Raw genomic sequence first — 13,696 nt, forward strand, 5'->3', positions numbered from 1 at the left:
GGTTAGGAACCGTAACCGCCGGTTACGGTTTCGGTTTCGGTTTTAACCGCCGGTTCGGTAAACCTTGGCCAGCTCTAGTTTGATCTATATTAAATTGTATGTTGTCCCTTCACACCATTTACCAAGAAACTTCCTTATATAGAAAGTTTACTTTCCCCTCTCAAACACAAAAATTAATTCATATATACTAATATTCATTATTTTTCTAATGTTCAACTACCTATCAAACATGACCCACATTTCCATTTTGATCAACTACCATTCTCCATTTCCATACCTTTTTCTTATATTCAACTACCCTTTAAATTCTCCCATAAAGCAGATCAAACAATCTTTTTTATCCAATATATTTTGCAATAATATTGCACTTCCCATCCTAAGACTAATACTCACACACACTATCACAAACAGTATTTCCCATAAATAGCCAAAAATATTTCACCTTCTTGAAAATACATCAAGAAACCCTAAAAATGGCTGGTGATCAGCTGCAGAAGGCCGAGACCTCCGACGACACGGTGACTATCAGCTCCATAGGTGACAGAAACTATCTGAAACTTATAATTTGCTACCCTTTTCTTTTTAATTTTTTCATATATGCATTAATAGATGGTGTTTTATTAAAAAGCATATGAAATTAGGTTATTTATTCACTCAAATAGGTGAATTATGTTGATTAATATCGAAATAAATATTTTTTTTGGTGAAGTAGAGGATTTGGTAGCTGCTGATGAAAATTCAATCAGTGAAGCAGCAAAGAAGCTTGAGATTTCTGAAGATGAGGAAACCCTAATTATCAGAATGTTTAATTTGGTTGGAGACAAGTATTTTTCCCCTTAATTAGTCTCTGTTTAACCACTACTCTTTTATATTGTTGTGATATATATTTATTTAAAATAGATTTAATTTAACAAAAGTATTTTAGGTGGTCTTTGATTGCTGGAAGAATTCCTGGAAGAAGTGCTGAGGAAATTGAGAAGTACTGGAATTCCAGACATTCTACTAATCAAAACAAATGATAAAATATAATTTGGTATCTTCATGGATATAATGTTTCTGACCAGATTAAAGTAGGGAATTTCTAATTTATATTACATTAATTAGCGGATTGTGATCTTTCACTATGTTAGTGGAACTATAATATTTGAGTTGTCTTTTTATGAATATTTGACCAAAACATGTTTAGGTCGTTTGTGATATGTGATGTTTCAGTTGTGAAAAATTCTACTAAGCCCCCCAAGTTTCTCTTACAACCAATAGATTGGAAGATCTGATCAGTCACCATAAATGAGAAATCATTATTAATTTTAAAAAATTGTATATATACTAAGTAATCGCATATGAACATTTTGTCTATGTATGAGAATGTTGCATGTCATTTGATCTATACATGTTTACCAGCTAGTATCGTTACATTATGATTAAAGTATTAAGGAGTATTATATAGTAATATTTAAAGTTATGTTCCCTAAATTAACTACTACCACAGTATATTTTAGATTAGTTCTTAGTTTTCACTAAATTGGATTTTTATAGTGACCCCATGCGAATTTTGTTATAATAGTTTTGATTTTGCCCATTATGAGAGATAATTATAAAAAACTAAAAAAATTTAATTTTATATTCTAGTTTCAAAAGTTATGACGTTGAGTCGAAGAAACGTTATGATTTAAATGTTAATTATGTCTCTTTAATGTATAGTGATCAATGCTTAACCACGTCTCAATGCATAACTAGAGACCATATCTCAAGCATTAAATCAATAAATTGGAATTTTGTTGGATTATGAAAACACAGGAGTTCACTATAATAACGTTTTAGTTCACTCTGTTTTCTTAAATTCGTGTTATGAATTAAAATGTTTTTATAGTGAACTAAAACGCTCTTATAATGAACTACAACACCTTTATAATGAACTTAATGTTTTCGGATCTGAAATTTTTAAAATTCAATATCAACCTTCTATTCTTTAAACTAGTGGTTGTGATTCGATCTCAAGCTATGCACTAAAGATGTAGTGGCTCTATAACACTACTCTCTCTCTATACGAAATGGGATACAATAGTTTAAATTGCACCAAAAATATTTAGAACTCGGATCGAATAACATGACTTTGATTGAGATAATCAACTTCGTTTATAGAAAGATCTTCTGAAATTATTTGAACAAAAGGACATAAAAGATACTCCCTCCGTCCCCAATTAAGAGTCACATTTTGACTGGGCACGAGTTTTAAGAAATGTAAAGAAAAGTTGGTTGAAAAAGTTAGTGGAATGTGAGACCCACTTTTTATATTGGTTTTATAATAAAATGTGAGTGAAGCGAGTTAGTGGAATATGGGTCATACTTACCATTTATGGTAAAAATGAAGTGTGAATCTTAATTAGGGACGGACCGAAATGAAAAAATGTGACTCTTAATCGGGGACGGAGGGAGTAATTAATTACTTAATCAGTTATGGCATCATTGAAATTCTATATCCCACTCATGATATCATAGGATGCAAAAATAGGCACCCTAACCCTATGCATGTGCATTACTCCACAATTTTATGTTAAGGAAAGTAAAAAAACTTTATTGTATGTGTTGGAATTTTTGCATGTTAAAAGTCGAAGAGAGTCGGTTGTTTTAAAAGTTAGTTGGCACGTTGGAATTTTTGTTTTTAAAAGTCGAAGAGACAGTCAGTTGTTTTAAAAGTTAGTTGGCACAAACCATCATTGGCGTATACCAGGATTTTTGATACGGGTACGACTTCGACAATAAATAAATATATAACATGACAAAAAAACTAATGGAAATAATATAGTATTCTGAAACAATGTTTAGTTCTAAATCTATAGAATTCAAAATATAAAAGAAAAATACATAACATCTAGTTTATTTTTCGACGTGTCTTCATTTCTTCAAAACGTTTGACTACAACGTCATCAGAAACTTGTAGAAATATATCTTTTTCAATGAAAGTGACCAAACAATCATTCAAAGATTGATCACCCATCCTATTTCGCAACTTACTCTTCACAAACGTCATTCCGGAAAACACTCTCTGTACACTTGCAGTAGCAACCGGAAGAATCAAAATCAACTTTATAAGCAAAAACACAAGAGGATAAGCGACATCTCTCTTTGTTTCAACAAGTTTCATCAGAAGAGAACCAATATCTTGTAAATTTTGAAAGTGACATACTTGGATTTTACATGGTTTTACAGGGTGGTTTTGTATGAATTTGATCATATATCATCTATTATTAGGCATGTTTATATCTACTTCTCTATTATGTTGGTATGTTGACCAATTTGTTAAGAATGTGTAGAAAAATGTGTAAAATAGGTGGATGTGCAGCAGCCTTGGTTTGAGATAATTTTACTGGAAATTTTGAATTCCAATCAACCCCCAATTCATATAATTCTCTTCGTCTTCGAAAGAGTTTTGCGTGGGTATCTTAAACACCTCAATCGGAGCTCTGTAGAAGAAGTTATGGCCGTTTTACAAGCACTGCGCTGTCCAGAAAATCTCACGCGGCCGGGTGATTTTTTACCCTATAATTCCACCCGGCCGGGTGTCGCAAATTGAGCGCTGGGAGGTCAGAAACTGGTCGAAAATCATCACCCAGCCGGGTGATTTTTACCCTTTATAATTCCACCCGACCGGGTACGTTGTTTTGGCATATTTTTATGCCAAAATGCGATTTTTGATGGGATTAAAAGGAGAAAAAGCATAGGGTTCAATCTATTTTACACTTACCGCCAAACACACATTCTCTCTCTCTCCGAAGAACTCTTGGAAGAAGATTGAAGATTCAAGCTTCAATTCCTCCGCCAATTGTAATTCGTATCATGAATTCCATTATTTTTCTTAGTTTTGGTTTGTTTTCTACCATGAACATGAGTAGCTAAGCACCTTTCATGTAGAATTCTTGGTGAAGATGCATTGATTTATAGTTTTAATTCAATTGACTTCGGTTTATCTTGCTCTTGCAATTGTTTGAATTATTCTTGTGTTTTTTCCTATCAATTGCTTGATCACCAATTGGGAGTGTTAGGGTTTCTTAGAGTAATCGAGAGATGAAATATTTAATCTTGAAAGAGGAATAATTCACACCTTAATTCAATAGAACTCGGGAGAGTTGAGGTTTTGAGTGAGATCATTAATCTAATCAAACTGTTAGGAGTTAGGTCTAAGAAATATAAGGGGACTTCAATTATTACACCTAATCTACGGATTTCTCACCTCGGGAGGGGGCTTAATCTACAATCGTGATTGATTCAACAATTCTGGAGACTTTAAATAGTAAATCTATTTCAATTGGGTTAGACTATGAGTTGCGCATCGTATCCCGGAATTCTGCATATTTCTCCATTATCTTATACAACTTGCTTAATTACTTTCTTGTTTAAATGTTTTAATTTAATCTCTGAATTTATATGCTTTTAGTAGTTGGTAGTTTCAAAACCCAAAATTTCCCGATTGTCTGGATAGTAGTCGAAATTTGTTCGTGGTACTTAGGTTTACACTTAATTGTCTCTGTGGGATACGATATACTCTTGCTTGCTAAATGCTACAATAACCCCGTACACTTGCGGGTATTAATTGGGTAAAATAAAGTTGAGTCAGAAAGTCACTATCATTTTTCATATCTTCGATGAATATATCAAGTTGGCACTCAATAGCCATCAATTTACAGTTTGAAAAGTCGGAAGGATAAAAAGTGGCAAGTTTAAGAACCTTTTTCTTGTCAAAAGAAGAGAAGTTATCTTTAGGATTGAAGCAAGCCATGCACCTAATCAACTCCATATTGACCTCATCAAATCGGTTATCAAGTTCTTGAAGTAATAAATCAATTACCTTCATAAACACATCAACCCGAAAATGATGGAGATACGAAACATCTTTAACAAAACGCTTTGATCTTCCTTGAGGGATATATTGAGCTTCCATATCTAGAACAACAATGCCAAGATTGTTGAATCTCACATCCGACATCTCTCATTTTCTGTAACTGGTCCTTAGTTAAAGTGACGAGCCTCATAGCATTAATAATATCTTGATCCCTTCTTTGTAAAGCAAGACACAAATCATTAGTGTACCCAAAATAGTGGTCATTAGCTGTGCCATAAAACTAAAATCAAATGACTCTATTGAGTACAAAACGCCTTGAGCTTTTGCCTTATCATCTAAAGAACCCTTCTTCCCAATTATCACTAGAACATTAACAATTGCAGAAAACAAGTCCATGACATTCAAAAGAGTCTTGTAGTGAGAACTCCAACGAGTGTCTCCAGGCCTTTTCAAACCAAGTTCTTGATTCAACCTCGTCCTTGTTTCAAGTTCGTCAATCTCTAAGGCTTTAGCGATTTTTTGTGCTTGAATTTCACGAATCATTTCCCTTCTCTTACAAGAAACTCCAATTACGTTCAACAAAATTGCAATAGTATCAAAAAGCCAAATACACTCATCGTTCCTTTTGGAAATGGCTACAAGAGTTAGTTGAAGCTGGTGCGCAAAGCAGTGGATGTAGTAAGCACTTGGAGTATCTTCCATAATCAAAGTCTTAAGTCCATGTATCTCACCCTCCATGTTACTAGCCCCATCATATCCTTGTCATCGAATCTTAGATAGACTCAGTAAATGTTCAGAAAGCAAAGCTAAAATTGCACTTCTAAGAGACAAATCTATTGTATCAGCGACATGCACATGACCAATGAATCGTTCAACTACCTTTCCACTTTTTTTTTCAATATAGCGCATGCAAAGGACTAATTGTTCCTTTTGCGACACATCGCTTGATTCATCGGCTAATATAGCAAAGCAGTCCTCACCAAGATCATCCACAATTCGCTTAGTTGTTTATTTAGCACAACAATTGATAATATCCTTTTGAATAATTGGAGATATCAATTGACAATTTACAGGTGCATTTTCCATAGTCACTTTTGAAATAGTTTCATTATGTGTCCTCAACCATTTCAAGAGTTCAAGAAAATTTCCCATGTTAAGGGATTCTTCACTTTCTCTATGCCCACGAATTGCCAAGCCTTGTCGCAATAGATAACGTAAACAAGAAATTGAAGCCCTGAAGCGAATATCATACTCTCTTTTAATCACATCACTGACATTATCTAAAGAAACAAGAATAGATTTTTTTCCATCCCTTAGGTTCACATATTTCTCATAAGCACGATTATGAGCACTTCTGACCCCACCAACATGTTTAATAAATCTATCTGGCTTATTCCATGACTTAAATCCTTTATTCACAAACGCGTCTCCCCCCGCATTTAGTCCAACTTCATTCTTGAACAAGTAGCAAACAAAACAAAATGCAGCATCTTCTTCCATGCTATATTCAAGCCAATCCCATTTATCATACCATGAAGTCATAAATCGACGCGAACCTCCAATTTCTTTTCGAGGAAATTTATGATTTTTTGGTTGACAAGGTTTTCTAAGAATATAGGCTCTTCTAACTGCATCTCGCTCATGTGGAGGATACTCCATTATGTCTTTTCTTTTCCTAGGATATTGAGGAACGTATTCAACATCATAAATCAATTCTTTCTCGCGAGATGACACACTAGTATTTGAAGGAGACACATTATCAATTAAAGCAGGAGTGCTTGAAGCTGGAGTGTTTGAAGCACGAGATTTTCTCTTTTTGGAGATAAATTGTCGAAGATCGGATTGTTTCCTCATTATTTTTAATTTTCTGCAAATATATTCAAAATCATTATAAACTAAACTTATAAATAATTGAAGCACAAATATTAACATTACAAAACAATACAATTAAGCTTTAAATTGAAACTGTAAATTCTAATATTATACTCTCTAAAATAATACTAGTAAAGAATTGAGAATTACATTCTTATATAGTGAATCACGGCCGTTTACATTCCCTAGACAATAAAAAATAGCTTTAATCTCAATTCTCAAATAATTTGACATTATTGAACTACTATATGTAATTGTATTTGCATCAATTTTTCTTGGAAACTGAAATTGATATCGAAGCAATCAAACAAACTTAATAAATTCACCCTCTTTAACACCCATTAATTTACTAACCTTTTCAAAGTAGATAAGTTTGTGGTATCTCTCCTGTCTTTGGAGAACCGAGGAGAGAGAGAACAAATTCTCAAGTACTCAACTGGCGACTCGACGATTGAAGCAGACCGGAGAGGCGGAAATGACGAACGCTGCACTGCACGCAGTCAAAGCAGCGACTCGGAGGAGAAAGCTTTTGTCAAGGAACTCAATCGAATCTGGAGGTTTTAATTTGGGCGAAATTAATAAGGCTTGATTTTTTAATTTCAATTTTTTTACCTTATGTATTTATTTCCTTCTACAAATTTAATTTAAATCCAAATATCTTTCGAATTTGATCTCTTTTTTTTACCTTTGTGTCATTTTTATTTCCTTCTATCTCTTCTTAAATATTAATTGTATATTAATAATTTTTCACCAAATATTTAGGGGTACAATATCAATATATAATTAACACAAATAAAGGATATGTATAATAGTATTAAAAAAAAATTGGGGTAGCGTTGTACCCCTTGTACCTTACTGTATACGCCACTGGTGGCAGTGTGATACGAGCCTTATCTAGTTTAGCATATCTTCTTTTATTATTTTGTTTAGATATTATAGGGATTTAACATATCTTTTTGTATCCACACATATTATAAATATGTGTGGAGTCTTCCATAATTTTCAGTCAATCAATATATGAAATTATCATTCTTTTGGCTCAATTGAGTAGCAAATAAGAAACATCTCCTAAGGTTGCCGACGAGGCTGATCTCGCGCTCAACCACCACTTTTTGCCGTCCAAGTCACGACCCAACGTTGGGCGCTCGACAACGACGACATCTCGTTTCTTGATTTTGTGTGGAAATCGACGTTAAGGATTTAGGTCCTTAACAACTGGTGTTTTCATCCCGTGCTCATCCTCCGTTTTCGTCATCCATATTCCCCAAATAAATCACCAATATAAAAAAAAATTAAGTCACATCACCTGCCCGATCACCTCCCACTGTCGAGCTTCACCGCCGCCGTTCAACGTCATCATGTTACGCAACTACACCGAAGTGGGGCGTTATGAACAACTATTCGATCAATTGGATGCCGCTATGTCCAGGTTGGAAACACGTTGTGACAAAATCGAACGGCGTAGGACAAACTTGCTTGCGTCTAAAGCAACGTATGCACAACAGGCGTGCTACGATTCCCGCAAAGAGATTCGTGCGCCTCCGCGGCCGGAGCCACCGCCTCATCAGCCGCCAGACCCGATGTACTCACAGCGAACCCGCCGCTATCCGCCCCACAGTCAGTCGCGGCCTAGAACACCTCCTTACACCTCTGGGTCGTCATCGTATTTCAGCCCAGATATGTACGGCCCGCAGCCGTATTCTTGTTCAGACTGGGAACAACCTGGAGTGCTCAGCGACTACTACGACCCGCCGCACGAGCGCTCTAATACTAGCTGGTATTCCGTCCGACGGAATGCCTACCGGCCACCTGGAGAGCTCAGCGACTACTACGAGCCGCCGCATGCACGCTCTAATTCCAGCTGGTATTCTGCCCGACAGAATGTCTACCGGCCTCCGCGCAACGCCTTCACCTCTGGGGATCAGTTCGCGGAGCAGGAACGACCACTCCGACAACCACATTGCGCTCGCCAAAGCCCGAACTTGGGTTGGTCTTCGCCAGAATCGCACCAGCAGCCGTTTCTGCATGCGAAAAACCAGACTTGCTGGGATCTGCCCTCCCAAACGTCCGGTCGCCGTGTTGGAAAGATTCGCGCTCCCCCGTTGCCAGAACATCCGCCACAGCTGACTCCCCCAAACCTGTTGTGCCAGCAGCCCCAAAACCGGAACCAGCGCCCCACGTTCCCAAGCTCTCGTACCCCCACACGCCCGCAGCTCGTGCTCGACCAGAAGCCACCGCTATGGTCAGATCGTCAACTATAGCAGCCAAGTACAACATCGACTATTGAGCTTCCGCCCTACGCCGCACCGAGCCCTTGCCAGCCCTTGCTATCGATGTCCGTGAAAGCTCCATTATGCGCCTCTCCTCGTCAACCGCAAGCGGGTGTCTCAAGCTCAAGGAAAAAGGAGTGGAAAATTGATTCGCACGATGGTGAAGAGAAGAGGGACGAGATGTTGATAGTACTTAGTAATGTGTGGAATCAGAAAGAGATAATGAAGGAGAATGACTCTATTACCAAAAGAGAAGATGAGGTCAACAACACCTTTCTGAGGCTGATCGAGAAAGAGATGACACCTGAAGCTCTTGATTCTAGTTTGGAGTCGAAAGAAAAGGATTTACGTATGCATCCTGAAAAGCAGAGCAAAATCGCGAGGATGGACAAGGCTGCTTTTGAGATACAAAAGTACAACCTTCAAGAGGAAAGGGAAGAGAAGAGAAGGTTATTTGAGGATGAGATTAGAGTCAAGACTGTAAAATTGGTTACGAAGAAGACCGCAATCAGCAACACAAAGAAAATATTGAAAAAGAGAGGGCAGTCTCGTGCGTTTGATCTAGGAGGAGTTGCCTCGCCGAAGCTTCTGATTTCAACTCTCATTTTTGCTTCGTGGTTCCCACCTTGAGGACAGGGTGGATTTTAACCGTGGGGGAGTTGATACGAGCCTTATCTAGTTTAGCATATCTTCTTTTATTATTTTGTTTAGATATTATAGGGATTTAGCATATCTTTTTGTATCCACACATATTATAAATATGTGTGGAGTCTTCCATAATTTTCAGTCAATCAATATATGAAATTATCATTCTTTTGGCTCAATTGAGTAGCAAACAAGAAACATCTCCTAAGGTTGCCGACGAGGCTGATCTCGCGCTCAACCGCCCCTTTTTGCCGTCCAAGTCACGACCCAACGTTGGGCGCTCGACAACGACGACATCTCGTTTCTTGATTTTGTGTGGAAATCGACGTTAAGGATTTAGGTCCTTAACACAGTGCTCGTCCACCCATACTAGCATGAACGAGCCGGGCCCGGACCTCGCCGACTACCCGTACGACACCGTTCCGAACAAAGTGGAGCACCTCTTCTTCGCCCAGCAGTACCACGATCGGAAGCAGCGCGAGGCCCGAATGAGCATGAGCCACGAGGAGCGGGCCCGGACACCTTTCATCGACTACCTCAAGCCGATGGCGACACCGGTTTCGGGGGCGCCACCGCCACGGTGAAGCTGTGCAAGCTGTTTGTCGAGCGCGGTGCCGCCGGGGTCCACATCGAGGATTAGTCGTCAGTGACCAAGAAGTGCGGCCACATGGCCGGGAAGGTGCTGGTGGCGGTGAGCGAGCATATCAACCGGCTAGTGGCGGCACGGCTGCAGTTTGACGTGATGGGGTGGAGACGGTGCTCGTGGCTCGGACGGATGTTGTGGCGGCTACGTTGATCCAAACCAATGTGGACACGAGGGATCATCAGTTTATCTTGGGGGTGACTAATCCAGCCCTCCGAGGGAAGGCGTTGGTGACAGGGCCGACTCTGTGTTTTGAAGGGCCCTTGGCCAAGCTGGATGTCAAGGCCCCATACTGAATTATAAAATTTATGATTACATCTAATTATCAATGTCTTATAACAAAAAACTCTCAATATTTTTGATTACATTAATACTCAATGTCTCATAACAAAAAACTCCGTCGAGCATTTCTTGAAGCAAAATCAGCAAGGACGATGTTGAGATCAACATTCTCCAATATACCGTTCTCAATAGAACATGTAGCTAAGCCATTCAATCTATCTTGCGACATAGTTGACCTCAAATAATTTTTGAGCAATTTCAGCTTTGAGAAACTCCTTTCAGCTGAGGCTACAGTCACAGGTATGGTCAATAAAATTCGATATGCAATAGAAACATTTGGATAACAATCTTCAACAGTAATGAACTGAAAAATCTCAGGTGCTGACATCAAATCATCTGGTAAAATTACTTGCAGCACTTGTAATTCACTGATGAAGTCATTGAGATCAACATCAGAAGAGTTATCATGAGAAAAAGCTTCTGCAAAAGTAGTACAACACTTCCGTAGATCATTATCATCCAAAGACTTCAGGTTTTCTGAGTTTAATAAGAAACCAAACAGGTTTTCAAATGTCTTCATCTGCTCGAATCGACTAGTCAATGAAGCAATCGCCATATCAATCATGGTAAGAAAATAATTAATTCTGAATGACTCTATAGCTGCTAGTGTCTCTTCATTTTGATCATTCTGTTCATCAAAATGTTTCTTTCTTTTACCTTTTCGTTTTGTCGGAAATATTGGCTCCACATCCATCTCTTCTGCAATTTCTGTTGCAATCTTAATGCTACGACTAAAGCCTTCGTCTCTATACCTCTTGAAATATGAAATGACACCTTCTATTTGGTGAATTGCAGCATCCATGCACACAATCTTAGATTGCAGTTTTTGACTCACCATATTTATTGAAAATAGAATATCATGCCAAATAACCATACCACATAAAAATTCAAAATTCTCAAGAGCGGTTACTAAATTTTCAGCATCACTTACTGATTTTGGATCATTTGCAGAACTTCTCACCACTTCCAACAAAGCTGCTCTTATTTGGGGAGTTTGGTACCTGATAGCTTGGACACTGTTTATTCTACTCTCCCAACGAGTGGTGGACAAAGATTTGACAGTTAGTTTGGGAACATTGTCAGTCAATATCTTCCACCTCTTAGTAGAGCCAGAGAACAAAGTATATATCCGTTGTATAACACCAAAGAATGAAATAGCTTTTCCACAAGATTGTGCCATATCACAAAGAGTGAGGTTTAGACTATGACAAGCACATGGCATATATAATGCTCTTGGATTAATCTCAAGCAAACGCTTCTGAACACCCTGGTGTTTTCCCTTCATATTAGAACCATTGTCATAGCCTTGACCTCTCACATCAGCAACATTCAATTCAAAATGCTCCAATAAACCCATCAAATAAGTAAAGAGTCCCAATCCTGTTGTTTCTTCCACAGATAAGAAGCCTAAAAAGAATTCCTCAACTCTCGGAATGTTACTTGACATATTGACACAACGCACAATTAAAGTCATTTGTTCTTCATGGCTAGCATCTGGAGTACAATCCAAGATAACAGAGAAATATTTGGCAGCCTTGATGATACTCAACATATATCTTCTTATGGAATCAGCAATAAGAGAAATTATTTCATTCTGAATATTATGGCCAAGATAATGATGATGAATTTCATTATTCTGAATCCGTCTAATGTGTTCTTGCATAACAACATCAAATTCAGCAATCATTTCAATTGTGCCTAGAAAATTACCGTTATTATCTTGATAAATCTTCTCATTTGTTCCTCGCAAGGCCAAATTATTTTTAGCAAGAAACTTCACAGCAGAAACAATTCTTGTCAACACTTGTCTCCAACGCTCTTTTTCCTTTGCCACTTCCCGTTGCAAATCATCATCAATTGTTTTATTTTTGTTCAGCCTCAACCTAAGTTCATTCCATGTACTCATACTTTTTAGATGCTCAACACTGCTCTCATGTTCTTTCAGCCTCTGACTAAGACGCTTCCAATCCCTCAGTCCATCAGATGCCAATAAAGACTTGCTATAATTTGATTTGAACAACTTGCAGCAAAAACAATATACCTTGTCCACATTCTTAGAGTAAAGCAACCACTTTCTATCGACAACCTCATTGTTAGGTAACTTCCTAGAGTAGAAAGCATATGAAAAATGTCTACCAATAGCATCTTTAGGGAATTCCAGATTCAATTCTCTCACCGGTCCCTTTTCAATTAACAAATCCCTTTTGACATTGTCAAGATTCTCCCATGTACTAGGATCAAAGATAGATAAAAGGCCATCTGAATTTTCAGTATGTAAAGAAGGTTCCCCTGAAGCCGTACCATTTGGATTTTCCGTATGCAAATTTTCCTCATTACTGTTTTCCTCATTGATCTCAACTTCTGCTATTAAACTTTGTTCCCCTGGAGCTGTAGCATCTTCATTTACCTCAACTTCTGCAGCTAAATTATGATCGTGTTCCTGTTCATGACCAGATTTCTGCCCTTGATCTTCATTAACATTAACATTGCTAGAAACTGAAAAGAACTTGTCTAAAGCACCTCTCTGCGATTCAACAAACAATTCATCTTGTTTTCTTTTTTTTCTTTTTTGAGCTCCAGACAAATGTTTCTTTGGCAACATTCCAACACCTAAATTATGTATTGGAAATTAGATATGCAAAGTCCAGAAATCTAGAAGAGAATTTGCTAAAAATTCGAGTAAAAAGTTAATAAGAGTTTGACACCTGCTGAGGTGTCCCTGCTGGTTGGCAACATCAAGTCCAAACCTTGGAACTGGGCAAAGGAGTCCCTACTGAGGCGTCCCTATTCCGTCGAGCTCACCTTCGGAATCGAGGAGAGAAGGGATTTTCAATTTTTGAGAGTAAGAGTTTGGATGTTGAGATAGAGATACCGTCATACCGATAGTGAGGAATTGGGCAAAGGAGAATTTATTGGGAATATTGGACAAGTGGGCCGGATGTTATAATTCAAACAAAAGGCTTATTTTAGTTAAATATTGGTGGTTAATTCTATATTGAGCTGACCTTGGAACATTTGGGCCAACTAGTTAAATTCAATTTTGGGCTCTAGGTGAGTACGAGAGGCAGGGCTGGAAAAAATTTT

General features: G+C 37.9%; 3 protein-coding genes across 4 annotated transcripts; 1 reads left to right on the forward strand and 2 right to left on the reverse strand.

Annotated features, from left to right (window-relative positions):
• The first annotated feature begins 322 nt into the window (after positions 1 to 322).
• On the forward strand, positions 323 to 1,197 carry LOC121743865 (transcription factor CPC-like). 2 transcript variants are annotated; one of them, XM_042137246.1, is made up of 3 exons: positions 323 to 537; positions 710 to 824; positions 926 to 1,197. In XM_042137246.1, the coding sequence occupies exons 1-3, from the start codon at positions 474 to 476 to the stop codon at positions 1,017 to 1,019; spliced, it is 273 nt and encodes a 90-aa protein (XP_041993180.1). In that variant the 5' UTR covers positions 323 to 473; the 3' UTR covers positions 1,020 to 1,197. The 2 variants fall into 2 exon arrangements, with proteins under 2 accessions (XP_041993180.1, XP_041993181.1); XM_042137247.1 differs by having other exon boundaries at positions 713 to 824.
• A 3,829-nt stretch (positions 1,198 to 5,026) lies between these two features.
• Positions 5,027 to 5,578, reverse strand: LOC121746144 (zinc finger MYM-type protein 1-like). Its single transcript, XM_042140057.1, has one exon. The coding sequence runs from the start codon at positions 5,576 to 5,578 to the stop codon at positions 5,027 to 5,029; it is 552 nt and encodes a 183-aa protein (XP_041995991.1).
• A 270-nt stretch (positions 5,579 to 5,848) lies between these two features.
• On the reverse strand, positions 5,849 to 6,694 carry LOC121746145 (zinc finger MYM-type protein 1-like). The gene has a single exon (XM_042140058.1). It carries the CDS (start codon positions 6,692 to 6,694, stop codon positions 5,849 to 5,851), a length of 846 nt encoding a protein of 281 aa, XP_041995992.1.
• Positions 6,695 to 13,696: the final 7,002 nt, after the last annotated feature.

Source organism: Salvia splendens, chromosome 8 (assembly GCF_004379255.2).
Source record: "Salvia splendens isolate huo1 chromosome 8, SspV2, whole genome shotgun sequence".
Classification (NCBI taxonomy): domain Eukaryota; kingdom Viridiplantae; phylum Streptophyta; class Magnoliopsida; order Lamiales; family Lamiaceae; genus Salvia; species Salvia splendens.

Bases quoted from the DNA above. Each gene is read 5' to 3' on its own strand.
- LOC121746145 (XM_042140058.1), bottom strand. From the start codon at position 6,694: ATGAGGAAACAATCCGATCTTCGACAATTTATCTCCAAAAAGAGAAAA.
- LOC121746144 (XM_042140057.1), bottom strand. From the start codon at position 5,578: ATGGAGGGTGAGATACATGGACTTAAGACTTTGATTATGGAAGATACT.
- LOC121743865 (XM_042137246.1), top strand. From the start codon at position 474: ATGGCTGGTGATCAGCTGCAGAAGGCCGAGACCTCCGACGACACGGTG. The intron at 538-709 runs GTGACAGAAACT...TTTTTGGTGAAG, and splicing joins GGTGACTATCAGCTCCATAG to TAGAGGATTTGGTAGCTGCT. The intron at 825-925 runs GTATTTTTCCCC...AAAGTATTTTAG, and splicing joins TTTAATTTGGTTGGAGACAA to GTGGTCTTTGATTGCTGGAA.